A 27,717-nucleotide genomic window follows, 5' to 3' on the forward strand; every position below is an offset into this window, starting at 1 on the left:
GATCTGGATTCTATGTTTCGACTTCTACTGCTAACTTGTTGGTTGACTTTGCCAAGTTATTTACTCTCTGAGTTCATCTCTCCTGTTTGTAAAATGGAGTAAACAGTGCGCACTCCTCTTCAGCGCGCTGGGCTTAGAGCAGGAAGAGAAGGAAAGGAAAATCAGCGCTTTGTAAAGTTAAACGCATTGCGCCAAGATGAAGCAGTTACTCCATCACCCTGAGCTGTGGTCCCCCTTTCCAGTTCCTCGTCTTCCTCCGTCGGCCTGGGGGCGCTCGCTCGCAGGGCCTCTCTATCGCAGAGCTCCTCTCTATGGTTTTCCCCTCCCGGACCGAGAAGGCTGGAGGGAGTGGTCACACGCCTTTTCCGCTTGTTCCCCCCCCCCCTCCCCCTAGCCCACAGTCTCGCTGCCCCGAGCCTCCCGTGCCGGCGGGCCGGCCGGGCGGACGGGCGGCCGCGCGGGGGGCGCGCGGGGGGCGGGGGGAGTTCCGGTTCCGGTTCTTTGTGCAGCTGCAGCAGCGGCTCCGGGAAAGATGGCGGCCCGGGCGGGTTTCCAGTCTGTGGCTCCGAGCGGCGGCGCCGGAGCCTCAGGAGGGGCGGGCGCGGCGGCTGCCCTGGGTCCGGGCGGGACTCCGGGGCCTCCGGTGCGAATGGGCCCGGCGCCGGGTCAAGGGCTGTACCGCTCCCCGATGCCCGGAGCGGCCTATCCGGTGAGTGCGGCAGGAGGAGGGGCGCGCTGGCCGGGGGCGGGGCCGTGCGGGGGCCTGGGAGTGACAGGGGTGGGGGGAGGAGTAGGAGGGACTCGCCTGGGAGGGATTCGGGCCGTGAGTTGGGGTGCAGGGAGGCAGTGCGGGGAAGGGAAGGGAGGCAGCATCCTCACCTGCTCCCAGGGGCATTGTTTTCTTGGGGAGTCGGGGTGTACAACCAGGGTGGACGAAGAAGTGGGGCGAAGCATGGGCCTGTGAGAGCTTGTGTGCAAAAGGGCCTAGGCAGCTCCAGCGCCCAGAGGAACACAGAAGGTGTAGCTGGCAAATTGAGGTCAGCTTCTGAGGAGACAGTAGCTGGCAGTACTCTCTGAGCAAATGTGGAATTAGAGATGTCCAATGCGCCAGATACAAAATAGACTGGGGAGAATTTGAGTGTAATCTAGTTGTCTTAGCTTTGGGGCTGTATTTGAGGAAGCTCCAGTTATCTAGATTTCACAGAGATAGAGGGCTCTCCTCCCAGCCCACCACTGTGCTCCACCCCACCCCCTCAGCCTTGTTTCATTCAAAGAACTCAGGCCTCCCCCACTTTGCCTTTCTTGGTGGGGTTTGCAGGGGAAGCGATGACATCTCTGGGTCCTCTCCCCTGTGTAGAGACCAGGTATGCTACCAGGCAGCCGAATGACACCTCAGGGACCTTCCATGGGACCCCCTGGCTATGGGGGGAACCCTTCAGTCCGACCTGGCCTGGCCCAGTCAGGGATGGACCAGTCCCGCAAGAGACCTGCGCCTCAGCAGATCCAGCAGGTCCAGCAGCAGGCGGTCCAAAATCGGAACCACAAGTAAGATGACCCCAGGGTGGAGGGAGGGAGGGAGGAGGAGGCCTGTGAGGATGCAGGTGGTGGGAGTCCCTCAACCAAGAAGTGGTGGTGCTGTGTCAGCAGACGGTGCTCATTCTTGAAAATTCTTTGCGTTTTTGGGGGATGGGGGTGTCTGACTTGAGACAGGCTTTGCAGTTCCATCACTTCACTATAAACGGAGGTGTGGACAGCCTGTCTTCATGTTCTGGCTAGTTCCATCCCATCCTGATAAGAGTGTTTATTCCAAACAGTGCAAAGAAAAAGAAGATGGCCGACAAAATTCTACCTCAAAGGGTGAGTCCAGGCTATATAGGTCTTCTTGAAGGTGTGGTGAGCTTGAGAATAGAGGTGGTCAGCTCTAGATCCCAATGATATCTTTCTGCTCCTAAGATTCGTGAACTGGTACCAGAATCCCAGGCCTATATGGATCTCTTGGCTTTTGAAAGGAAACTGGACCAGACTATCATGAGGAAACGGCTAGATATCCAGGAGGCCTTGAAACGTCCCATCAAGGTAACAACGCAGGAGAGTGCAAGGCAGAGAGCCAAAGGAGAGGCCGCGGGAACCTTCAGCAGGCTTGGGATGGGAAACCAAAGGCGTAGCACAGCTCTCCTTGGCATTTAAATTACATCTCTCCCTTCTGCCTACGAACTGAGAATTACATTAGAAGCATAAGAACAGAACAGCGAAGGGGGAGGGGCTTTTGATATTTCTTGCACCAGAAAATACCCTGTTGGTGTTTTTGCTGCAACTGCTCTGCCACCTTGGGAACCTGGAACCTTGCATGACTCTGTCCATCTGACATCCTGGTGAATGCACTTGCACTCAGGCCAGTGGCCTGTACTCTTCTTCTAGGTGGAATCTCCATCCACTCACCCCAAGGACTGGGTAGACAGTAAGCCAGTCTGTTAGGAGTCATTTTCAGGTTTGGGGAGACCCTTGTCTTCAACATCAAACCACTGAAGCCCCACTATCAATCCTGTTTCTGCCTTCCTCAGCAAAAACGGAAGCTGCGAATTTTCATTTCTAACACTTTCAATCCGGCTAAGTCAGATGCCGAGGATGGGGAAGGGACGGTGGCTTCCTGGGAGCTTCGGGTAGAAGGACGGCTCCTGGAGGATGTGAGTTCAAGGTCCACTGTGGTCGGCATTTAGGGTGGGAGCTGCTGGGAACAAGCAGTATTGTCTGGTTGGCAGGAAGCCTGACTGGTGCTTACAGCTCCTGTTGGGAACAGAAGGGAGAGAGTCACTGTGTTCCCTGTACTAAAATACAATGGTTCTTTGTTTCTGGCTCCCACAGCTTGGCCCCCTCTGTGGTATCATATCGAGAACCTTATTGTCGTGGGATTTGATTTGTTGTTTACCTCCTTCCTGATGCTGCTAGCCATTGGACTTGGCAGTATCTGCAGATTTTTCAGTTAGTTTTTTTTTTTTAAACCAAGTGAGTTTGCACTTAGCATTTGGGCCATGCTTTCCTCTCTGAGTCCTTGAGGTCCTCGATCTCCACTGTGGCATCTCCATCTTCCCAGCTTCCATTGGAGACATTTCACAGTTTACATGGGGTAGATTTCTCTGACAGGCTCTTCGTTGCTTTATGGGAACATCAGCTGACTGGTGATAGCCCCCAAACTTCCCACCCCAGAAGCTCCTTGGAGAAGCTCACCTGCCATTTCCTTATACTCTCTGGCTCTCTATTTTTAGCTGTTCACAGGCGAGCCAGCATGAATGCATTTTTTAGGAGAACCAGGGCTCAGTGTCAGAGCCTCCTTTTTCTCTGTATAGGTCCGGTCCATCTACCGGTGGTGGCATGTGATCCAAATAAAGCTGTTTTTGTTCTGGCTTCTTATTACCTGTGATTCATTTCCCCTGTAGAGTCAGACTTTTCTCTGTTTAGACTCGCTTTATTATGTGCAGAGGTTTGGCTTAACTTGCCCCATTTCCCTTGGGGAAATGAGGTGGGTACGTCAGTCACCCTATATGTGTTATAGGCTGCTTCTTCAGGGTTCATTGCTACTGTGACTTGTTCAGTATCCACAGACACCTACCTTGCCATCTCCTAAGAGGTTCTCAGAAGACATTTTTGAGTTTTTTTCCCATTGCTTTTGTGGGTTCCTTTATTATGGGACTTTGTTTTGGGGAATTTCTTCTGTCCTTTTCTAACGCGACCTCTCCTCTCTCTCCTCTAGTCAGCCTTGTCCAAATATGATGCCACCAAACAAAAGAGGAAGTTCTCTTCTTTTTTTAAGTCCTTGGTGATCGAACTGGACAAAGACCTGTATGGGCCAGATAACCATCTGGTGGAAGTGAGTAGTTCTGTCCTCTAGGCTTTGCTTTGACTTTATGACTGGAGGATGATGGACTTGGGAGCCAAACGTTAATGTCTAGGGAAAGGGGAAGGTATGAATAAAGGGTTACCCCCAGGTGTACAATTCCTCCAACGCAGTTTGCACGTTGGCCTCCAGGTGGCACTAGCTGTTCAGTTCTGGTACTGTTTGGACCCAAGAGCTTTTCCAGTCTGACTTGTCCCACCTTTTAAATTTTACTATCTTGGTTGCTGCCCCCACTTTCAAGGGAAATTCTGATGGAGGCCTCTTACACATGCCAAGCCATCTCTGCATCTTGCTTATTAAAAATGGTAAGATGTAGTTATCCACACACCATTCAACCTTTTTCCTGGTAACAAGTGCTGTGATTAAGGGGGTTAACTAAGGGTTCTAGTCCTTGCCAAGGCTACTTTTACAGATCTGGGACTTGCTTTTGGTTCCTGCTCTGTTTAGATTCACATTCCAAATCATCAAAAATTTTTTATTGTAATGCCTGGTTACATAGTGTTCTGAAGACTATGTCAGCAACAGTGTTCTTTGGGATATAGTCAAAACCAGAATAAGACAGTCCAGGGCTCCAGGTGAACTTAACCTGCTCCTTTCTTTGCCAGTGTAGCTGCAGCCCCTTAACCTCAACCACTAAGAGACATGGGAAGGTCTTTACCATCTAATAAGGGAAGTAAGTCATAGAATCAATAGAAATTTGTAAATGCATTGAACTTAACTTTACAGCAGTAGAGCATAGTGGCTAAGAACGTGGACTGTAGAATCTGACACACCAGAGCTCAGATAGCAGCTCCACCACTTATTGGCTGTTGACGTTAGGCAGCTTACTTCACTCTTCTAAACATTAGTTTTCTCATCTGTAGAATAGGTTTAATGGTGCCTATCTCGTATGGATGTTGTGGGGATTAAATGTGATAATCCAAGTAAATGTCTTAGAATACTCTTGCACATAGTAAGTACCCAACAGATGATAGCTGTGTTATTTTACTATACACATGTATATTATCCATTTTTGTGGATAAAATTATCACTGAAAGATCAGGCTAATTTAAATGTGACCCTGAGCAGTCATAATGAAAAGGTCAATTGACTTACAGACAGGAATCCCAAAGTCATGTGCAGTTTTTTAAAATGTCTTATGCTGTTGCTCTTCTCCAGTAGCTTCAGTAATCAAAGTTGAATATTCAGTCATTACAGAAGCTCTTCCCTCCCACCCCAGCTCTTCCTCTGGGAGAGCACCCCCTGACATCTTCCTCTCTGTAGTGGCACAGGACCGCCACTACCCAGGAGACAGATGGCTTCCAGGTGAAGCGGCCAGGAGACGTGAATGTACGGTGTACTGTCCTGCTGATGCTGGATTACCAGGTATTCTGTGTGATGTGAGGGGGTCCAGCTTTCACAGCCACATCCCATCAGCAGTCTGACATTTAAAGGTTTAAGTCTAGTTGTGGGTAATTTGCCGCCAGACTGTTACCTCCCTAAATATAGGGATAGGGTCTTGGTCATTTCTGAGTTCCTGTTAGTGTTTTTCTGCCCCAGGGAAAGCACCGCATTAATGCCTGTTGACTGGCTTGAACGTATGGCCATGCCAGGCACCTCATAATGCACATAGACTCAGCTCATTAGCTTCATCCCAAACTCTTTGGTTCTCTATAGCCTCCTCAGTTTAAATTAGACCCTCGTCTGGCTCGGCTGCTGGGCATCCACACCCAGACCCGTCCAGTGATCATTCAAGCACTGTGGCAATATATTAAGACGCATAAGCTCCAGGACCCACATGAGCGGGAGTTTGTCATCTGTGACAAGTACCTCCAGCAGGTAAGAAAAGGACCCATTCTTTTGCTCAAGTCCACTGGAGCACTAATTGTGCTCTTAGCTGCTTCTCCTCTTTCCTGCAGATCTTTGAGTCTCAGCGTATGAAGTTTTCAGAGATCCCCCAACGGCTCCACGCCTTGCTTATGCCGCCAGAGCCCATCATCATTAATCATGTCATCAGGTAAGCATGTGTGTGCAAGGCAGTGGTGTGCTGGAGCTGGCTTGCACCAGCTGCACAAGTCAGTTCTCAAAATCTTCAGGGATTTTGCAAGCAGGTTGTTAAACACAGTCGTTATTTAAGGTTAAATTATACAAACTTGCAATTAAATACATTATATTAAAAATAAGGGTAATATACACTCAAAAATTCATCATCTCTGAATTATTATATTAGTTTACTGGTGTTTGTGTTTTCGAGGTTACTTCTGTCTGTTGTGTCTGTATGGTGGAAATACCATCTAATGATGTGCTACTGCACATCCCTTCCCAGCTCCTTGATCAGTGATGTAATGTTGGCATCTTGAAATCAATCATCTCGAGAATATTTAAAACACAGAAATCAGCAAATGCTACAAGTCAGGGCTTCTTGTTCTTGTTCTTCTTCTTCTTCTCTTTTGGAGAATCAGTTATTAGACATTTACCAGCTCATCACTGATGAGCTACTGTCTTTTCTCTGGGTGGTAGGACATTCCAAGCTGAGACTCCAACTCCATTACCTCCATCTGCTTTTCTGCTCAGAAGATGGATGAGCAAGGCATCTCTAGGCAGATATGGAGTGAAGGAAGGCACCTTCTCCTCAAAGCAGCATGTCTGCTGGCTGGATGTAGTCTTTGCCTTCTTTCCCTTATTCCATATTAATTAGCCTTCCTTTCATTAGACCCTGAACCATCATCACTCAGCCAATAGTAACTCCTACAACCTATACACTGGGTCAGTAGAAGCTAGTTTGTCCCGTATTCATGGGCTTAAAGTTAGGCCACTTTTTATTTTGCATGGTATGTGTTTTATTTGAATTAATTTTCAGGGTCAATTTTAGTTTAATAGGGGGAAAGATACAGAAGATACTGTAGCGATGGTTTCCTTGTGGGGAGGGAGAAACTTACTTTTCATTGGATATCTTTTGTAACATTTGAATTTTTACCATTGAGTTTTTTAAAAAAATTAACTCTGTTGAGGTTTATATGCAATATATTACACCCACTTAAAATAAAATTTGATGATTTTTGGCAAATGTATACATCCTGTAGCTGTCACCACAAGGAACGTACAGAACATTTCCGTCACACCGAAGAGGTCTCTTGTGCCCTTTTGCAGTCAGCTCCTTGCCCTTCAGTCTTAGACCATCTTTCTGACCCTGTGTAATTAGGTCTTAGGGGACAAGCCCTTTACCAGGCCCCTTTGGTTTCCTCCCCAGTGTTGACCCGAATGATCAGAAAAAGACAGCTTGTTATGACATTGATGTGGAAGTGGATGATACCTTGAAGACCCAGATGAATTCTTTTCTGCTGTCTACTGCCAGCCAGCAGGAGATTGCTACTCTAGACAACAAGGTAGGGACCATGCCCTGGATAGTTGGGTGCCACCAGCCCTCTATCACAGCTTCTTGGCTTCTTTTGATTCTTGATATTCATTCAAAATGTACTGCCACCCAGTAAATGCTAGGCACTCTGTTTGGTGCTGGTTGGAGCCAGACACACATGAGTTCTGATCCTTGGCTATACCTCTTAATAGCTTTGAGCCTCAGTTTCTGATCTGCGAAATAGAGACCGTAGTACGTATTTTTATAAGGCTGTTATGAGGATTAAATGAGACAGTGTATGCAAAGACATGACATTGTATCTGGCACATAAAAACAAATGGCCGCTGCTGCTCCTGTTGTTATTAGCGATACCATTATCAGACATAGTCCATGCAAGTAAAGCCAGAAAGGCTCTGGGATCACAAAGGAGAACAGGGAGGCCTTCCTGGAAGAGCTGATGCCCCAACTAAATCTTGAAGGACGACATGGGAGTCAACGAAAGGGGAGAAAGGAGGATGGTGCTTAGGGGCTTGGGGGGCAGAGGCCATTCGAGAAAGAGGGAGCAGGGTATATGAAGGCCCAAAGATGAGCAGAGAGCCTGGCATGTTCAAGAAGTACAAGCTGCTTACTGTGTTAGATAAAGCTCGGGGTGCTGGGGAAAAGAAACTGGATAGGGAAGCAGGATCCTCGTCATGAAGCAGCTTTGCGGGGAAAACTGGCTTATACTTTGTCCTGAAAACTGGAGGGCCTGGTGCTCTTTGCACTTAGAATGATCACTGGCAGGATGGTGGGGAGTGAATTGTAATGGGGGCAGATGTGGAGGAAGGAAGCCCAGTTAAGTGGCTGGTGCAGTGATGCATGTGAGATGTGTCGAGGGCCTAAACTTACGGTCCTGACAGTGAGGATGGAAATGAGTAGGTAGATTTGGAAGGTGTTAAGGTGAATTTGCAGGGATTTGGACACTGGATGGAGACGGTGGGGTGAGGTGTGAGGGAGAAGAGGCATTATGACGACCCTCAGGTTTTCAGCTGGGGTGTACAGTTGTAGTTATTCAGATTGGGAACAGGAGGAGAAGCAGGTATTGGGGAAAGGTAGTGAATTTAGTTTTGGAGAGTTTAAGGTGCCTCGAGATGTCAAGCAGGTGGATTGGTTGGAGTTTGGGAAATAGACTCTGGTCTGCAGACTGGGGACTCATTACCTTGTCAGTGGTACTGGAAGACATACAAGTAGATGAAATCACCAGGAAGAGTGTAGAGAATGAGAAGAGGACAAAGAACAAAACCCATGGACCACAGCTTTTGAGACAGCTCTCTGTACCACTTCTTTTCTACCTGAGAGTGTTTCAGGACCCATTTATGCTGTGGATTAAATAATTAGCATGTAGCGTCATCCACAGTGGACATTGTGGAGACTAAAAGGAAAACTTCCCTCACGTGGGGTGTATAGAGACACGGTGCATATCACCTGCTAAGCGAATGCCGAGCGCCTGAGCGGTGGGGCAGCAGTGCCATTTGTGGGCTGCACTCTGTTCTTAGGTTGGCAGCGGCACAAGAAGTCACACACTGCCTGCCATTTAACTTTGCATTTCCCCAGTGTGAAAATGTTATGAGCTTCCTTCTTCCTTTCAGATCCATGAGACAATAGAAACTATCAATCAGCTGAAGACCCAGCGAGAGTTCATGCTGAGCTTTGCCAGAGACCCTCAGGGTTTCATCAATGACTGGCTTCAGTCCCAGTGCCGGGACCTCAAGGTAAAGAACCTGGGACAGGTGCAAAGAGACTTAGATCCGTGAGGCATACATTTGCTCTGTTTCCGTAGCATGAGATAGAGAGCCGGGGGGAAGTGAGGGACCAGACTTTCTTTAGTGTGTTCCAGGGCCCATTTTATAATTAAGTAGGGAAATGGAGGTGGAACCATCAAGTGTTTATCTAGTACTTAACTATGTGCTGTCACTGTGCACCGTATTGGAGGCGATACAGAGTGAAAAACTTGATCTCTTTCAAAGTAGCACACATTCTGTTCGGAGAAACCATGTTACTGTGATTTAAAAAGTAGTAAATCATGTAAGACATTATGGGAACTCACCAGTACCAAAAAGGTAATACAAAGGAGAAGGGAGATTGATGAGGCTAGAATAGCTAGGGAAGGCTTCATGGAGAATTTGGGATTTGAGTTATATCCCAGAGAGGGGAGCGCCAGAAGCTCAGGCAGGAAGGTAGGAATGAGCGCAGAATGTGTGAGATGTGTCCTCAGTGCTTGCCTGTTCTGTGGTGATTGACTGCAGGTAGCCCGAGAAGAGGAGCAAGGGACAGGGGGTGCCTGAAAGGATCCCTGAACAAGGCAATGACTTGTTGACAGCAGAGGCGACTTTGGGTGTTGTTTTAGTGGTTTGCTAGGGCCGCCGTAGTAAAGTACCACAAACTGAGTGGCTTAAACAAGGGAAACGGTATTGTCTCATGGTTCTGGAGGCTAGAGTCTGAAATCAAGGTGTCAGCAGGGTTTGGTTCCTTCTGAGGGCTGGGAGGGAGAGTCTGTTCCAGGCCTCTCTCCTAGCTTGTGGTAGCTTCAGGCATTCCTTGGTTTGCAGATGGTGTTCTCCCTGTGTCTTCATATCATCTTTCCTCTCTGCATGTCTGTCTCTGTGTCTAAGTTTCTTCTCTTATAAGGATCATACTGGATTAGGCCCACCCTAATGACCTTACCTTAGCTTGATCGTCTGCAGAGACCCCATTCCCAGATAAGGTCACATTCACAGGTACTGGGAGGGCTAGGATTTCAGCATCTTTTAGGGGATACAATTCAATCCATAACAGATGACAAGGAAGGAAACAAGTCTCTTCTGTGTCTTCCCCCTCCCATCTCCCTCAGACCATGACTGATGTGGTGGGTAACCCAGAGGAAGAGCGCCGAGCTGAGTTCTACTTCCAGCCTTGGGCACAGGAGGCCGTGTGCCGATACTTCTACTCCAAGGTAGGCACCTGGGGTGCACAGGAGAAACTGACAGAAGGCAGGGGGTCTGCACCCTTGATGGGGGTCAGTGGTGTTAGGTACCAGCTTCTGGTTGGTCTCACCTTCCGCTCCCTCCACTATTTTCTCCTTAGGTGCAGCAGAGGCGACAAGAATTAGAGCAAGCCCTGGGAATCCGAAATACGTAGGGCTTCTCCCACAGCCCTGATTTGGCTGCACCGATTTCTTTATTTGGGCCCTGTGCTGCCTGCCTCATAGCACCTGCCTTGGTCTTGCTTGGGGCCTTCCAGGGGATGCTGTTGGTTCTAGGACAACACCAGAATGAAGAGGGTCTCACATGATACCTGTTACCCTCTTCTTCTCCCACCCCATCCCTTCCTACCCCCAGCTTCCCTTTGCCCCACAAAGTTCCCATGTGCCTGTACCCTCCCCTGGTCTGCATAGGACCTCTAGATAGTATTAGAGAGAGAACCCGTAGTGGTAATCAGTGCATTGAATGGATTGGGCCTAAGGCCAAGTGGTCTTCAAGGGGACCAGCTACACTGATCCTGCCCTTCAGAGACCCAGGAGTTGGGAGCTTTAGCCCCTTCTCCGAGACTCAGGCCTGGGGGCACTCTATAAGCTAGTTGATCTCGGCTTTCCTGATAACAGAATCCAGTTTCCTTCCTTCCCTCCACAGGTTTGAAGCAAACTGTCCCTTCACTTGTTGCCCTCTAGCACTAGAGGAATCCTGGTTCTTGGGCTCCACTGAGCCCCAGGTCAGTCTGCAGCCCTCTGGATTGGCCTGCTGACTCAGTGCTTCTCTTACTCCCTCGTAGGGGGTCCACATCAGTATTGGAGTTTGTTCTCTTAGTATTGCTCCCTCTCACCACACCCCCTGTAGCTGCTTTTTAGGATTCCCTCCTATCTGTCCTAACCCAGGGCATTTGAGTGGGGGAATCTTGCCTTTCCCTGTCAGAGCCCCAAGGGCCCTCACCTAGGGTACTGTCATTGCCGGCAGAGGCTGTTCCTTCCTGCTGTTGCTTGGAGGTGTGACTCATTCATTCATTCCACCCTGCCTCCCCCATCCTTTCATGGAGAAACAGGCCTAAAATCAAACGGGTAAAAGCCCTGGGCCATCCCTGTCTTCCTGTCCCTTGTCTGCCCAGTTGACACCCACTGGTGACTTCTAGGGCACTGAGGAGTGAAAGCGCCTAGGGCTGGAGAACAGCTCTGAGCTGGGTTTGTGACTCTTCCCTCTCCCTGCCTCACAGGAGTGTGACTCCCCAGCCCCTGCCCTCAAAAGCTTCAGACCCCTCAGGTAGCAGCAGGACCTTGTGATCTTGGCCCCTTGCAACTGAGATGGTTTTGCATCTTTCCAGGAGAGCCTCAAATTCTTCTTCCAGGTTGTATCACCCCTGAGTTAGCATATCCCAGGCTCGCAGACTCAACACAGCAGGGTGGGAGACAGCTGGGCACAGAGGGGGAATTCCGTTCAGCATGGGCTCTAAACCCGCAGAACTGACAAAGCCCCTGCTTCCCCACCCCCTCCTCAGGCTTCTGCGAGCTCATGCCCCAGCCCTGTATCCCTGACTGTCCCACACTGGGGACAGCAGAACTTCCTCCCTGTCTTCCCCTTCCTGTCATTATCCCACCCCTCCCTTGAAAGGTTCTCCCCAGAGTGACACTGGACAGACAGCCTCTGTCCCTGGGGCTGGAACCATGAGAAGGAAGCTCAGCACTCCTACACAGTGTCCCTGAAGATAACTTTTTATTAATTGAACTACTATGTTTTTTTCATGGACCAAAATTTTTTTTGTACTGTCTCCTTATCGATGTCACCCAGTTTTAATAAAAGAATCTTCTGAAGGATGGGTCCCCCTACCTACTGACGGAGAGCTCTTCCCTGAGCTTTCTTCTTCGATACCATTAGCCATGCTCATGGTGTTTGTTCATTTTATTTGACAGATATTTATTGAGCACCTGCTGTATGCCAGCTGTGGTTCTAGGCACTGGGGATATGGTGAAAAACAAGATTTCTACCCTGGGGACCTCAGGTTCTCACCTTAGAGCTTGTTCTGTCAGCCCCAGTGCTCCAAGCAGGCCAGGTGCTGGTTGGGAGTAGTGGGCTTCATCACTGGATCTGAGAGTCCTGTCCTCAGTTCCCGTTAAGGAAGATTCTAACAAGACAGTGGCACTGCCATTCTCTCCCTTGTCCTTCTGAACTCCCCAGGGCACCTGCTGGCTCGAGGGTGCTATCCTTGGGTACCTGTGGTCCCTTACACTTGATGAACTTGAGCCTCCTCTAGAATTCTCAGGGCTCCTGTCTTCCTGCGGGCCAGCGCTGTATGAGGACTGAAGACATTTGTGGTCTGTGTGCCTGCCATTCTTTAAGGTTCCACTTTCTCAACCCTGAGTAAGATTTTAGTTCCTGAGACTGGCGTGGAAGTGCTGCTGTCATCCTCATACTATGGACAACCAAGCCTTCACTGGTAGAGTTGAGAAGACTGCTCGGGATTGGGTCCCATTAGCAGAAGCATGAAATTCTGCTGCAGTTTCCACCATGCCTGCTTCCCACCTGGTGGTTCTTTACTTTCCTCCTTTGTGCCATTACCTAGCTTGGTTCTACTCGAGAAGGGGGTTTAGAACACAGGGTGAAGGCAGCTACATTCCAAAGTTGTAGTTAAAAAATTAACTTTTGCCTCCATGCACGTGAACACTCAAGTATTGCGTATGTGCAGTCAAACCCACCAAGGATACAACCACTATTCCCAGTCTGGAATGTGGGAGTTTATCAGACTTGAGTGGGGAAAGCAGAAGAGTGTGTGTGGGTGATGATAACTTGGGAGTGGAAACAATTGATGTCAAGGACATTGAAATGGCATCTGTTTTCACCCAGGCTAATTACATGTGTAATGAATGGCTGATGAACCATTATTAATTTCAAGCAAATCTGCAGTTTGCTCTTGGGAAAAGAGCCCTAGTGGTACAGATAATTGGCCTGTGACAGGCCAATTCTGAATCTCTGCACACTCTTTATTCCTATATAAATGAACAAATTCTTTGTCTCCGTACTACTTAAAATGATCGTAGGGACAAAAAGATGGAAGCATTTAGGCAAACACAAGAGGTCATTTTATGCATAAACATCCGTTCTTTGGGGTTCTCATCCTGTGTGCCAGGGACAGAAGCATTCTTTCTCTTCCATCACCCATATTCAGTGGTCCCAGCCGGCAGCCTGGCACTGGTGCCTTTGTCGCAGTGCCAGTGCAATAACAGTGATCGTTGGGGGCTGGCTCTGTAGTAGGCATAATTTTGTTCCTAAGAGAAACAATCAACTGCTGATTCACGTATGTCCCCCTAAGGGAACTCCCTGGCCATGGGAGTAGAGTATGGTGGGCGTTTTCCCAGGCAGTCCTTAGAAGTTAGGAAACCATTTCTCCCCAGTCTTGACCTCAGGGCCACTTACCCTTACCCAGTGATTGCACACAGACTCCCCTCTGGCCCAGTGCTTATCACTGTTTGCAGCCAGCAGCAGCCCAGGGGGATGGAAACACCCACTCAGCAGTTGGCCGGGCCAGGAGGTCAGCACGTGAGCACACAGTGCTATCTGCTTTCTAGGCCAAGGTGCACAGACAGCTGGAGTGTAGGGAGCCTTTGCCCCACTCTCCACATTAGCCTAGAAACTAGAGTTCCCCCTCGTAGTTAAACAGGTTGCTGTGGGCGATGTAGAGCCCTGAACTGCGCTGTGCGTCCCTTCCATCCTCCCTCCCCCCAGAAGCACACACCCCACTTGCTCTTGATTACAGCATCTGAGACCACAAAGCTCTACAGAGGTCACAACTGCCCCAGGTCCTGCCTCCCTTCCCTTCTGGCTTCTGCAAACTAGCCACTAACCTGAAGGCGCCCCTAGTGTGGGGTTAGCCTGGAAACCCAAGAAAGAAGTGAAGGAAGCTCAGTACCTCTCAAGGACAGTGAACACTTGGGCTGCCTTCTTTTCTCTCCTATCCTCCTCCTCAAGCCCAGAGTCTGCAAAACACCTGTGGGCCACTTGGCATCAGAGCCTCCAACTTTGGGCTTTCCTGCCCCCCTTCCTGGGAAACATTCAGGTGAGGAGAGGCCCACTGGTGTGCTTTGTTTCTTGGGCCCATGGGGTCTTATCCTTGGGCTGGGTTGCCCCCAGAGCAGGCCCTTACCTCTTATGTGCTCTTATTTAAAGGGGCCACACCCACTCACCCACAGCCCTGCAGTGGGGCTAGCGTGGGGCAACACGTGACCGACCCGTCATCGCCAGAGGATGAACCCATAAAGCAGCTTTCCGGGTCCTGGGGGGGACAAGTGGGGGGCGGTTCCTACCTTGGAAAAGAAGGCATGCCTGTATCTGCTGCTGGGACTGAATACAATTTATTCCAGTGCTAGGGGACGGGAGTGGGGGGGGACCGGGCACTCGCTCCTTATCTGGGCCCGGTCTTGGCAGACCTTAAAATGAAACCATTGCGGGGAGGGAGGGGGTGAGGACCTGGGCTGGGGCCGAGGGAAGCAGCGTGCCAGCACCGTCAGCGGGCAAACCTAAGAGGAAAAGCAGGCCTGGTCTCGGCCCCATTCCTGTTCCCCACCTGTCTCTACCCTTTTCTTCCCTTTCCCTGGCCCTGCCAGACTCTGTCTCCCTGGGTACCCGCCTCCCCTCCCCTGGAGGGCGGGGCTTCGCTGCACCCACGTGTGTTGGAGTTATATGCTCCCAGCCGGCAGAGGAGCTGGGGAGAGTGGCACCCAGCTGGTGGTTCAGGCAGCGAAGCGGCACCATGGCCGGCAAGAAAGTCTGCATTGTAGGCTCTGGTAACTGGTAAGCGGCTCTGTCAAGGAGTATTGGTGGGGGGGGGGCGGAAGGGGAGGCTCCCTCAAGTATACAGGAGGTTAGGGAGGGAGGTTTGGTGGGCAGGAGGCAGTCGGTGGGGAGGAAATGCCTCCAGCTCCTGGCCCACCCCTGTTGCTGTCTTCTGTGCCTACCCCGGCAGGACAGACAATGCCCAGACCGCTCCTGGCCCTTGCGTCTCGGGCAGCAGCACCTGTTCGCCACGGGAAGGGAGCCTCCAGAGTGCTCCCTGCCTGAAAGGCTGCCTGGGTTAGGGGGTGGGGGGGAGATCAGGAGGCTGGCCCCCTTCTCCAGCAGCAAAGTGTGAGGGAAAGGAAACTGAGTCTCCTTTCTACTGCTAGGTCAGGAGAGACGCAGCGTCATGGGGAGGGGGTGACAAGGAAGGTGGCAGGTAAATAATCCAGTGGCTTCTGTGACATCCTGAGGGGGAGCACTGTCCCCTCCCCGCCACCGTTCCTCTCTCACGCCCCCACTCCTCCACTTTCTGTGCTCCCCCTCCTGCCAGGGGCTCAGCCATCGCCAAGATTGTGGGTGGCAATGCAGCCCAGCTGGCACGCTTTGACCCACGGGTGACCATGTGGGTGTTTGAGGAAGACGTCGGGGGCAGAAAGCTGACAGAGGTCATCAACACACAGCATGAGAATGTCAAATACCTGCCAGGGCACAAGTTGCCCCCCAATGTGGTGAGCCCCAACGCCCCGTAAGAAGGGAGAGGGAAGTGGAGGGGGTGCTTCCTGCTGGGAGGGGGCCACTTCACGTGCCACCTGTACTTGAGAAGCATCTCAGGAGGGCTACTCCAGGCACAGGGCGTCCCTGGGCACAGCCCCCAGACTGCTCCCCTGAGCACTTCCTGGGACTGGGGAGAACCTGAATGCATCCCCCTGCATCTCCACCCCACCCCGTGGGCTCCCAGGCAGGAAAGGGACGGGGAGAGGATGAGGGAGTTGGTCTCTGTGGCAACCAAAGACAGGTTCTCTGGCCCCCAGACTTGGGGTCTGGGTAGTGCCTGCCTCGGGCTCTAACCCTGTTACTCATTCACTGGGTTATTAGTAGATGTGGAGACAGCTCCTTGGACTTAAGGTCTTTGGTCAGATCCATGTGGCTGACTCCCCACCTGGAAAGGGGGAGCAGGAAAGACAGCAGGAAGACTGGGGCTCTCCCTTCCCAGTTGGGAGCCCTAAGGAGCAGGGTGATGAAATCTTACTTGGCCTCTTCCTCTTGCCAAGCCCGGACCTCCTTTGGCCTCCCTCACTGTCCCACAGCCAAGGGCTAGGAGAGTGCTGAGAGGAGGTTTCCAGGAGTCCTCAAGAGCCCAGGACAGCTGGAACCTAGAGGGAATGATGGCTAGGCGGAAGGAATAGAAGTGTCTTGTTCCTCCAGGTTCAGCCCTTCCAGATTCAACCCCCAAACTGCCCTCCTTCTTCCCCACCAGCCTCACCCTGTCTCCTAGATCTCCTGCATGGGGCTCCACAGGGGCTAGAAGCAGTCCGTCAGGCCCATGAACACTGGTCACCCCCACAGGTGGCTGTCCCAGATGTGGTCCAGGCTGCAGTGGATGCTGACATCCTGATCTTCGTGGTACCCCATCAGTTCATCGGCAAGATCTGTGATCAGCTCAAGGGCCACCTGAAGGCAGACACCATTGGCATATCTCTTATTAAGGTGCCAGGGACACCCTCCTGTGGATGGGGATGCAGCTAACTGCTGTGGGGCTCAGGGTGGGTGAAGTGCGACAAACAGAAAAGAGCAGAAGTAGGCCAGGAGTTTTCTGAAGAGAGGAGCTGGCTTTGGGGAAGCTTGAGAAACAGATGCGGGGGGCCACTGGGAAGGGGAGGTTGGTTGGGGAGTAGATAAGAGATGAGTTTGGAGGCAGATGTCTTGGGGAGTTTAGGAGGTGTACAAGGGATGCCTAGGGGATACAAGAAGTGGGCTGGTTTGAGGAGTTGAGAAGGGAAGCTGGTTTGGAGCAGTGGCTGGGATGGAAGTTGGTTGGGGGTACTCAGGAGTGGGCTGTTTAGAGATGTGGCGGGGATACATTACCTTGGAGAAGCAGGTTGTGGAAGGAGAGTTTTCAGATGGATTCGTTTTCACATGTTATCTGCTCTCCTCACAGCTAGCTTTGGCTGCATTGGAATAGGGGAGGACCTTTGGGGAGGGACATTGATGAACAGTGAATTTGCAATGGGCAGGATTTCTAGGTGGGAAGCCCTCAGTTGGGGATAAAAGGCACCTGGCCTGAGCTCCATCCTGTGCCCAGGGGGTAGACGAGGGCCCCAACGGGCTGAAGCTCATCTCTGAAGTGATTGGGGAGCGCCTTGGCATCCCCATGAGCGTGCTGATGGGGGCCAACATTGCCAGCGAGGTGGCTGATGAGAAGTTCTGTGAGACAACCATTGGTGAGACCCCACCACCCACATAGATAATGCAACTCCAGTTACATCGCCTCCCCAGGCTATATTCCCCACCCACTTAGCCATCTTCTCCCCGTAAGGCAGGTGAAGGAAGAAGATCCCAGCATCAAAGGTGAGGGGAGTTGGGGCACCCCTACGGAAAGAGCTATAGGTCCTGCTTAGGGCAGTTGTGGGAAGAAGAGTCAAGAGTCCCTCCTTAAAGCCTTATCCCCTCCCTACTTTAGGCTGCAAGGACCTGGCCCAGGGACAGCTTCTGAAAGAGCTGATGCAGACGCCCAATTTCCGCATCACGGTGGTGCAAGAGGTGGACACAGTAGAGATCTGTGGGGCCTTAAAGGTGAGAGGGCTTCAGAGGCAGCTATGGGGTGGGGAGAAGGCCCTGAAAGAGGGCCTGGCTTAGCTGTACAAGGTTGCTGGGACTCCCCTTCCCCACCAAGTCTCATACACATGGGAAGAAGGGCAGAAGCAAGGCCAGGCTCGCTCAGGTCTGCCGATTACTTACCATCAGACATTGGGCTTCCTTCTTCCTTTCCCTTATAGCCCCTTGTAGGACATCCCTGTCCCTGGCTCCAAAGATTGGTCCAGGGGGAAGAGGAGATGCCCTGGGGGAGCACTCAGGCTAATGGGAGATAAGATGTCCAGGACACCCAGACGGATTGATGGCCAGAACTCTGGATCCTGGACAGACCTATGGATGGATATCGGGGGCATAGAACAAAATAGCCGTGGTTGGGAGGGCGAGGTAGAAGACTGGTTTTCAGGAAAAGTCCTCAAGGATGGAGTATAGGGCAGGGTTGGGGAGCCGGAAAGCACAAGCCCAGGCTAAAAGAAGGGAGTGCAGCAAGTGGGAAAACCAAGAGGTGAAAATAGTTGAGGATCCCACCCACCTTCCTTCACTTATTCAGTGAGCGTGTCATGGCTGATGGGAGGAGCATGAGGCAGGTGCTGATGGCCCCAAGTGGGGCCTGCGGGAGGGGATCCTTTCTCACCCGTGACTTCACTCTTCAAAGAATATAGTGGCCGTGGGGGCTGGCTTCTGTGATGGGCTGGGCTTTGGCGACAACACCAAGGCGGCCGTGATCCGACTGGGGCTCATGGAGATGATCGCCTTCACCAAGCTCTTCTGCGGTGGCCCTGTGTCCCCTGCCACCTTCTTGGAGAGCTGCGGTGTTGCTGATCTTATCACTACCTGCTACGGAGGGCGGAACCGCAAGGTGGCCGAGGCCTTCGCCCGCACAGGAAAGGTGGGCCCTGGGGAGAATGAAGAATGGAGGGTGGGCCCTGTAGGTGTTCAGGGAGAGGAACGTGGCTTGAGGCATCTCTTGAACACAGACATTAAGATTGTTGGGAACATTCCCAGCCTTTCCTTCCTCTTAAGACCCACCTCCTCCCAGAGTCCCAGACTCTCTGTCTCACACTGACAACCCTCCTCTCCCATTTCCATTTGCCTGTCCTGTTTTCTTCACAGTCCATTGAGCAGCTGGAGAAAGAGATGCTGAATGGGCAGAAGCTGCAGGGGCCCCAGACAGCCCGGGAGCTACACAGCATCCTCCAGCACAAGGGCCTGCTGGACAAGTAAGCGTCTGCCCCAGCCCCACTGATGGAGGGAACCACGGACAGAGGTGCTCTCCCCATTCGTCATCTTCCTGAGCCCTTCTCAGTCTGTGAAGGGGGCAGAGAGGGAAATGTTATCTTACGTTTACAGACAGAGCCTAGAGCTTGGCCAGGGTCTGGCATGCCTGCTGTCCCCCAGCTCGTTCGTCGTCTTTGAATTCTTTCCAGCCTAGTGCTCTTTATACCACATTGCTTGGGCCCCTCTGCGTGGCCGCTCTCTGTCCTTTCCTCCTTGTCCTCTGCTATGGGGGTGGACAGGAATAAGCTCCTCTGACTGTTCTGCCTCTTTGTCCATCACCCGCAGTCTAAGCTGCTCCCCCAAGGCCAACCCTTTTGTTCCGTGAATCCTGTCCTGGGTGCTGAGGTGTGAGGAAAAGGAAAGCCTCTGCTTCAAGGTGCTCCTTTTCAGGGAGCACAAGACAGCGGGGGTGATGGGCTGATCAGAGCAGAACTCGGCTGATCTGAGAAAGAATCCTAGAGCAAGAGAGTATGAAGCAGGCTCAGAAGATCTGCTCGCGGCTGGTCAGGGTAAAGCCTCCTGGTAAAGGGAGCAGCCTGAGCAACAGGTGGGGAAGAAGGAGACTGGCATTTATTGAGCACCTTCACATAATTCATAATCACTTCTTCACTACTTCGTTATATTGACCCCGTTTCACAGCTGATGATACTGAGGCTTGCCTAATTGGAACAAAAAGTTCATGCCAGGGAATCACGGAGGCGAGTTCAATACGATAGGGAGCAGGGGGATAAAAACCTGACCCTAAACCCCAGGGCTAGGAAATACACATTCTCAGCGATGGGAAATTGAGAGCCAGAGTCCGCCTGAGCTCGAAGGCGGGAGAGTAGGGAGTGGAGGGTTAGGGGGTTTGCCTGGAGGCCAAGCTGGTTCTGTCCTTCCCCATTCTAGGTTCCCTCTGTTCATGGCTGTGTACAAGGTATGCTACGAGAACCAGCCAGTAGGTGAATTCATCCGCTGCCTGCAGAATCATCCAGAACATATGTGAGCAGGGCTGGGGCCCAGGCCAGGCAGCCTCTTTACCCCAGCGGAGACAGGCAGAAGCTTGGGGTGCCTGGCCACCACGATCTCTGGGACTCCCCACACAGCAGCGTCTTCTCAGCTTTTCACTGGAGGACAGGTGCCTGTGGGCCCGGCCACCTGCCTGGAGATCTTGAAGCACAAGCAGCCCGCAGCCTCCTGCCACCTCATCGCACCAGAAATGGAGTTGCCTAGTCCCTCTCCATATGTGGGGCTTTCTCCCTGTCCTCTGGGAGGGGTAGAATCAGCCCCAGTGCTGCCTGCTTTGGGTATGTGGGGGGAGGAGGGGAGGGGAGGGAGGCAAGGCAAAGAGGCCTCACAAAGACCAGGACTCCTGTCCCCAAGCCCAGTTAATCGCTAAAGTACCTCAGCTGCAAGAGGGATGAGGCAAGGGCTGCAGGGAGGGGTCTGGGCTTTTGGGCTGACGTAGACCTCTGCCAGGCCCCACATGGCATCATTGGATCTCTGTTTGTTCGCAAAATACAACCCCCTTCTAGCTTCTCCTAGAAACCTCAGCTTCTTCTGAGGTTTCCTCAGAAACCTCTGGTCATCCCCTTCCCCCTCCCCCAGGCTGCCTGGCACCAGAGTTGCTGCCACGCTGGCATCTCTGGCCATGGGGCTTGTCATTCTCTCTTGGGACTTCCCAGTTCCTAGTTCTTTGCCAGCTCCTCCCCACCATGTGTGACCTTTCCAAGGCTCTCTCACCCTCCCTGCCAGCACCCTTTCTGGGGAGCAGAACTTAATCTGCTGACAGAGCTACACCTCTTCACAGCAGGCTCAGATCACTCTACTCCCTGTGACCTTTGTAATTGCCCTGCCTCCCTTCTCAGGAGCTCTAGTGGGGGGAGGTGTCAGCTGGGTCCCTCCTGCTGCTATCTCCCCAGGACATCTTGGATCCACCCCTTACCTCCTAAACCCTGTCCCTAGTTCTCAGCTACCCCCAGAGCAGCCAGGGCAGCTAACCAGTTCCTGTATCTGCAGGCCAGGGGGCCAGAGAGTGGGTAAGGGAGGATGAGCAGGTCCCCATCTCTGTGGTCTGAATTCCAAGGCCGGCTCTCCTTTGTCACCTGAAGGCCTTCTCATGAGGTATTGACTACTTCAGCACCTCAGGAGCTGGGAAACTCGTGGAGGAGGAAAAAAATTGAAGCCTCTGTACCAGCTGGGGTGAGGGAAGAACAGGAAGGGGAGGAGGGAGAGGAGTGTGCTTTGCAGTGGCCTTGCTCCAGGATGGAATGGCAGCCGGAGAATGTCACCGGTCAGCAGCTTGGACCCCTGGCTATAAATAGAGGCCGAGGGCTCCTGTCACATCCAGCAGAGGGTCTCAGCTTCCTGTGTGGCAGCATCTGGCACGCTGTGGCTCTGGCCAGCATTATGTTAACCCTCCCTTACTCCTGGACAAACCAGGGAGGCAGGCTCCTCTCAGCCCCTAGCCCCTGAGAAGTCACTCTTACCAGTGAAGGGCGGAGGCAGCGAGAGTGAGGGGCACAGTCACCCCAGATCTGGCTGGGCTCAGGAGCTGCTTCCCCAGGAGGTCAAAGTCGGGGCAGAAAGACAGCTCCCTTCCCTAGGCTGCAGCTGCGACCCTCTTAGATAGTCAAAAACCTTTGCCTACTTTTTTTTTTTTTTTTTTGCTGTACGCGGGCCTCTCACTGTTGTGGCCTCTCCCGTTGCGGAGCACAGGCTCCGGACACGCAGGCTCAGCGGCCATGGCCCACGGGCCCAGCCGCTCCGCGGCATGTGGGATCCTCCCGGACCGGGGCACAAACCCGTGTCCCCTGCATCGGCAGGCGGACTCTCAACCACTGCGCCACCAGGGAAGCCCCCCTTTGCCTACTTTTGCTCACTCCACAATTAACTGAATCTGAGGCTTTCGAACCAGGCCTACTTGTCTACCTAATAAAGCGCGGTTTTTGCAGAAACAAATTAGGGAAGGGCGCTTAAGTGCATGTGGTAGGGTGGGGTGTATGCAGTGGGGTGTATCACTGCATGTACATGTTTTCACTCATGCCGGAGGAAAAACGAAAAAAGGAAAAGAAATCCTTCCTCGACCATCCCAGCCACTCCCGGCCCCTTGCAGGGGTGCCCACGCAGTCCCCCTTCCCCCAAATGGCTCCCCCTCCCAACCCCTTCCCGGCGCTTCTTTGGGGCTTTATCAAGCCGCCTGCAAGCGGGGAGGTCACATACGGGACAGAAACATTACGGAGATTCGACCCTCGCGCCTACTCCGTGGCCATGGCCAAACCTGCCGCAGTCCTCGGCGGTCCAGGCCTCGCAGGGCGGGTCGGGTTCCTGAGCTCAGCTGAAGGCCTGCCCAGGGTAAGAGGGCAGCTCCAGGCTGTAGGGGCCGCGCAGCCCCCTCCAGACGGCGGACTCCGAGAGAACCCACCCAGCTACCGGAGACGTCACCGCGCCGCAGGCTGGGGATTGGCCGGCTCTCTTCTGTGGTGACTGAGTATCCTAAAAGTTCCCGTTCCAGAGTTTGGGTCGCCAAAGACCCTTTCTCAACGGAGAATGACTACAACCCCCAGAAACCAACGGGCCTCTCCGAGAGGAAGGCTCGTCTGAGGATGCGTAGTAAGGGCGGCTGACCCGGAAGCCGGATGTTCAAAGGCAGCAACCAGTCGGAGCTGCAGCCGGCGAGGGCTCTCGTCTCGGTGGGCGGGGTTATGCTGCGTCTGGCGCGAGGGGCCGTACGTCGCGTCGGGAGGGGAATCCTAGAGCTTTAGCGGAGCGAGGGGGTGAGAGAAAGGGTGGCGTTCCGCACCGATAGCGCCTCAGCGTTCAGGGTTGTCCCTGGGCGGTACCCTCACTCTTCTGGACCCGGGTGCTGCTTCCGGCTGAGCTAGGAGGTCGCGCAGGCAGGAGGCCTCCGTCGGAAGGGAGGGAGCGGCAGCATCCAGGTACGCCGTCTGCCAGGCCCGAGCCTGGGCCGCCTGTCCGCAGAGGCGCGCCCGCTCGGGCCGGCCTTTGCTTTCCGCATCCTCCCACGCCCAGTCTTCGGGCTTCGGCGCCCTTGAGGTTACCGCGTACCCTGTGCCGCGATCTGCGCCGCTTCCAGCCCAGCAAGCTCCTTGCGGCCGTAGGTTCCTGTCACACCGTGACTGCCATCGCGCGTCTCGGCCCTCCCTCCACGCTCTGACTCCAGTAGCTCTGACCCTTCCTTGTCTTGCAGTCCGCTGACTGCAAGCGCCCTGAAATGCAGCTTTCCCAGGCACCCTTCCTGCTTATCGATTAACTGGATCCGCTCCTTTGCTGCTTTCAATTCCTGGAATGCTCTCCCCCTCCCTCTTCTATACCGGTGTAAATCCTGCCCACCCTTCTAAAACGACAGCTGCCCACCCCCCACCCCCCCGTCCCCACCTTTCTGCTAACTTTCCTTGAGCCTCCACCTTGTCTCTGAACTCTCAAAACGCCTCTTCTCTTCTGGTCACCGGCGTCTTCCACGTCGTCTAACAGAATTTTGGGTGCATAGCTTATCCCCATCAGACCATAAGCTCCTTTGAGACACAAGCCATATTCTCTGCAGCCTTTATAGCACGAGTAAAAGGTAGACAGATAAGTGAGTAAATCTAAGCTGAGGTGGATGGATCCATTTGAGGAAATGAGTTTTCCAGGGGAGACACCTGAGCCTTGAGGTCCTCTTACGTTTAGGGGGCAGAAAAAGAGAAAAGAGCCACAATCTGAAAAGGTTTTTGCAGATTGCACCTCTATGTCATTTCCATTATGGTTCTTGTTTTCTTTTTCCTGTTTTTCTGAAACCTTCAGTCTAACCCCATAAAGACCCAGCCTTGAGCTTTATTGAGAAAATGGATGTCCCTCAGATGAGAATGTTCTCCTGCTAACCTCAAAAGTTTTCTTCATTTCCAAGGTTAATCCTTCTACCTGGGCTTCTAATTTCATCTTTTCCTGGGCCATCCTAGATTTTGTTCCATCCCATCCACCTCACTTTTATCCTCAGTTTAGCCACGTTTCTTCTCCTCTAAAACATATTCAAATCTCCTTATCAATAAGCAAAACAAAACTAGAATTTACTTGACCTTGTTACCTTTTCAGGCTGCTGCCCTATCACTCCTGTTCGCTTAACCAGCAAATCACAAGAATATCAATTCTTATCTTTGGGGTGAGAGGGAGTTATGATCCTTCTAAAAATCTGTTTTTCTGCGTCCTAGAAAAAATGCATAGACACGTGAACCTCGCGGGACGGGGTTCATGGGGCCTGCTGGGGCTCTGGCTAAGAATCCATGCTTTTTACTTAATGCCTGTTCCAATTTAGTGCATTAAATTGACTTCTGTCCTAGGTTTACCTGTGACCTGGTCACCTGTTCCCATCCAGTGATCCCATCTGACCAGTTTTCATGGCACTTAACTTTACAGTAGTGTTTCCCAATTTTTATTCTGGCCCAGTACACCCAAAGATACAGCATACTTCTGTCAGTGGTAGTGACTTGATACAGCAGTGATTTTCAACCACTGTTGTAGTTAAATGAAAATGCATCCCAGATGTTTCTGGAATTTCCTACCTGTTTTCTTTCCGTAATTGTTTTCTTTCTTCAAACTGGCGTTCCCTTGGCCTCTTTCTCTTGGGTTTTATCGTCTGTTTCAGTGACACTTGTTACTTCCATATGTATCCGTAGCCTAGCCTCTCTCCTAGGATTTGTTCCAAATTTGCATATCCCTGTGCCTGACAGACATCATCACATGAATATTGTATTGAGCATCTTTTCTTTCTTGTTTTTTTTTGGGGGGGGGGCTGCGTTCGGTCTTCGTTGCTGCGCGTGGGCTTCCTCTTGTTGCAGAGAGCGGGGGCTACTCTTTGTTGCAGCATGCGGGCTTCTCATTGCGGTGGCTTCTCATGTTGCGGAGCACGGGCTCTAGGCGCGTGGGGCTCAGTGGTTGCGGCTCGCGGGCTCTAGAGCGCAGGCTCAGTAGTTGTGGCACATGGGCTTAGCTGCTCCGTGGCATGTGGGGTCTTCCCGGATCAGGGATGGAACCCGTGTCCCCTGCATTGGCAGGCGGATTCTTAACCACTGCGCCACCAGGGAAGTCCCTTTATTGAGCATCTTAACTTTAACATGTCCAGTTCATGATCTTCTTGACTGATGCTTATTGACACCACCATCCCCATACACACATAGTGACACACACCTGTTTCTTCTTTCTTCTGTTAACAGTATCCCACTCCATAAAGTTTCCTCAGTTGTTAACTTGGAGATATTTTCAGCTTTGCCCTAGCCCATTCAGTTAATAAGCCTTGTTCTACTTCTAGAATAACTTCTTCATCTGTCTTCTCTTTTTCCACTGCCCTGCCTTAGCTCAGGATCTGTGAAAAGTTTTTGTTAATTTGAAAATAGGAGAAATCTCAGGTTGGATTAGACAAGTGAGGAAAATGAGGTTCTAGAAAAATTTCATCTGTCAGTAGATCTGTCACTTTTCTAGGCAAGATGTACTATCCTGTCCTTCTTCTTCCAGCCCTGAGAAGAGGTGGTCCTATAACTGGTTAGCATCTGGCCAGGGTAATGGGGGATAGGAGGAGAAAGAATAAGTGAGGGGGAGGTTGAAGGCTGCAGGTCTCTTTCCTGGGAGCTTGTTTATTACCTTAGTGTCCTGCTCTGTATGTGTGTTCTTTTTGTTTTTTTAAAATAAATTTATTTATTTTATTTATTTTTGGCTGCGTTGGGGTTCTTCGTTGCTGCACCCGGGCTTTCTCTAGTTGCCGTGAGCAGGGGCTACTCTTTGTTGCGGTGCGAGGGCTTCTTGTTGCGGAGCACGGGCTCTAGGCACGCGGGCTCTAGAGTGCAGGCTCAGTAGTTGTGGCACACGGGCTTAGTTGCTCCGTGGCACGTGTGTGTTTTCTTACTGTCTCACAGCTTGGGGTCCTTTCAAACCCTAGATAACCTGAATACAACCCTTTCTCATCTTGTCCCTGTGCCATTTGGTTTTCTTTCTCTGACCTTATTTAATGTCACTTTCAATAGTCACTTGGAATTATGATTTAAGGAAGCTGTGCCTCAGTTCAGTGTGGGATCTACCCTCAGGGGCTGGCTCAAAGGCAGTGTTCAGCCCATGGGACTTACTCTGAGAAGCACTTAGATGTCACACCCTACCCCTGACCCCCTCAACCAGCTAACCTGAACTTTTCTCCTTTCATATTCTTGACTTTTAAGAAAACTATTCTCACTAACTTCAGTCAGTCTTTTAATTTTAATTCCCTCAACAGAGAGGAGGCTGAGAATATACATTCATAGTCCCAAATTGAGGAACGTTTTGTTCAAGATGAGAGACTGCCATTCTAAACTTTCTCTTGTTCCCTGGCTCAGAATGTCCAGGGAAATGTCCAGGGAACAGTTAAATTGGAAGTAATTTATCTCATGCAAATGTGAGTTAATTTGCTGGGGACACAGTAAGTTTTGTTTTAGCCCTTGGGATAGGTTCTTGGTTTTATGTTTGGAATTCAAGATTAATGCTGTAGAAGGTTATGTCTAATTGAAATAACATAAACATACTGTTGGCACTATTTCAAGTATATTATGGCTTAAACAGATGCTTGAAGACTAACCTGGGAACCTGAGCACCATAAATAAGATGGTTTTATGGGAAAACAAATTGGATATTGCCCAGAAGGCTCCCATTCGATCCTCCTACAGAGAATAATTCACTGCTAATGTTTAATCTCTGGCTACTTCAATAAATTCCCTACTAGCCAGAAAAACTGATGTATGCCTAAAGTAATATACCAATTAAGAACATTTCTGGGTGGTCCATACCAGTCATGTCTTTCCATAAACATGGAGGGTCAGGTGTTAGCTGTAATGTCATTCAGATACACCTGGTTCCAGCTGTGTTTCTGTATCTTGTATGCAGACTTTATTTGCCCTTTTGAATCTTAAGAGTTCCCAAACAATATCTTCCAGTATAAGACTGCATATGTCTAGGGCCATTCAGAATAGAGTGCAGACAAACTGAGAAGTTATAGAATGGCCTTAAACAGGTAAGTGGGCTGGGCAGATGAGGCCTTATCCTTGGGTCTAAATCTAGTCTGTCTTTGTAGGGGACAACATGCCAACTGCCAAGCAACTAGCCGACATTGGCTACAAGACCTTCTCCACCTCCATGATGCTCCTCACTGTTTACGGGGGCTACCTCTGCAGTGCCCGAGTCTACCGCTATTTCCAGCGGCGCAGCTCCCAGCGCCAGGCTGCAGAACAACAGAAGACCTCAGGAGTCCCGTAGAACTGGGGGGCTTTTTTCCTTGAGCAGAGAGACCTGAGGCATGTTGTGGAAAGACCTCACCTGCAATCATTTCTGAGTCAAGAGGATCAGGGCCTTAATGGTTTTCGAACTCTGCTGGGAAAAAGTGCCCATGTTTTCTCTGGTACAGTCAGTTTGGAGAGGCTATTGAATCATAACAGGAATGGGAGGGTGAGGCACACCTACAGACATTAAATATTTTGCCATGTCTGTGTCTTGGTGTTTTTGTTTACTTGAACAGGGTATGGACTACAGAGGTGGGGTCTTGACTACCAGTTTTCTAGTCACAGACTGGATTTCCATATCCTGAGCTCTTAGCACCCATGAAGTAGGGGATATACAGTTCTAGGAGTAGTAATCTC

The 27,717-nt window shown here is 51.4% G+C and overlaps 3 protein-coding genes and 1 long non-coding RNA gene across 8 annotated transcripts; 3 read left to right on the top strand and 1 right to left on the bottom strand.

Annotated features, from left to right (window-relative positions):
* The first annotated feature begins 407 nt into the window (after window positions 1–407).
* Window positions 408–12,043, top strand: SMARCD1 (SWI/SNF related BAF chromatin remodeling complex subunit D1). Of its 2 annotated transcripts, XM_022572194.3 has the most exons (13): window positions 514–709; window positions 1,358–1,545; window positions 1,815–1,857; window positions 1,954–2,076; window positions 2,562–2,684; window positions 3,749–3,865; window positions 5,156–5,257; window positions 5,549–5,710; window positions 5,791–5,888; window positions 7,122–7,257; window positions 8,855–8,977; window positions 10,096–10,197; window positions 10,329–12,043. In XM_022572194.3, exons 1-13 carry the CDS (start codon window positions 533–535, stop codon window positions 10,380–10,382), a joined length of 1,548 nt encoding a protein of 515 aa, XP_022427902.1. In that variant the 5' UTR covers window positions 514–532; the 3' UTR covers window positions 10,383–12,043. The 2 variants fall into 2 exon arrangements, with proteins under 2 accessions (XP_089776823.1, XP_022427902.1); XM_089920697.1 differs by lacking the exon at window positions 2,562–2,684 and having other exon boundaries at window positions 408–709.
* LOC111174016 (uncharacterized) lies at window positions 10,600–23,456 on the bottom strand. Of its 3 annotated transcripts, none has more exons than XR_016394923.1 (6): window positions 22,494–23,456; window positions 18,447–18,708; window positions 17,960–18,145; window positions 17,087–17,191; window positions 16,485–16,672; window positions 10,600–13,494 (listed from the first exon to the last, which is right to left on the bottom strand). It is a non-coding gene; the product is annotated as an uncharacterized LOC111174016 (long non-coding RNA). The 3 variants fall into 3 exon arrangements; XR_002644351.3 differs by having other exon boundaries at window positions 10,600–16,390; XR_002644347.3 differs by having other exon boundaries at window positions 10,600–16,672.
* On the top strand, window positions 12,150–22,684 carry GPD1 (glycerol-3-phosphate dehydrogenase 1). Its single transcript, XM_022572198.2, has 9 exons — window positions 12,150–14,282; window positions 14,830–15,016; window positions 15,552–15,729; window positions 16,568–16,708; window positions 17,304–17,442; window positions 17,682–17,794; window positions 18,468–18,701; window positions 18,926–19,032; window positions 19,979–22,684. The coding sequence occupies exons 2-9, from the start codon at window positions 14,976–14,978 to the stop codon at window positions 20,073–20,075; spliced, it is 1,050 nt and encodes a 349-aa protein (XP_022427906.2). The 5' UTR covers window positions 12,150–14,282; window positions 14,830–14,975; the 3' UTR covers window positions 20,076–22,684.
* On the top strand, window positions 22,836–27,565 carry COX14 (cytochrome c oxidase assembly factor COX14). Of its 2 annotated transcripts, none has more exons than XM_022572199.3 (2): window positions 22,836–23,007; window positions 27,156–27,565. In XM_022572199.3, the coding sequence occupies exon 2, from the start codon at window positions 27,164–27,166 to the stop codon at window positions 27,335–27,337; it is 174 nt and encodes a 57-aa protein (XP_022427907.1). In that variant the 5' UTR covers window positions 22,836–23,007; window positions 27,156–27,163; the 3' UTR covers window positions 27,338–27,565. The 2 variants fall into 2 exon arrangements, with proteins under 2 accessions (XP_022427907.1, XP_089776825.1); XM_089920699.1 differs by lacking the exon at window positions 22,836–23,007 and adding an exon at window positions 24,851–26,483.
* The last annotated feature ends 152 nt before the right edge of the window (window positions 27,566–27,717 follow it).

Source organism: Delphinapterus leucas, chromosome 11 (genome assembly GCF_059928025.1).
Source record: "Delphinapterus leucas isolate spDelLeu-1000000601 "Yukka" chromosome 11, BTC_Dleu_Yukka2, whole genome shotgun sequence".
Taxonomy (NCBI): Eukaryota; Metazoa; Chordata; class Mammalia; order Artiodactyla; family Monodontidae; genus Delphinapterus; species Delphinapterus leucas.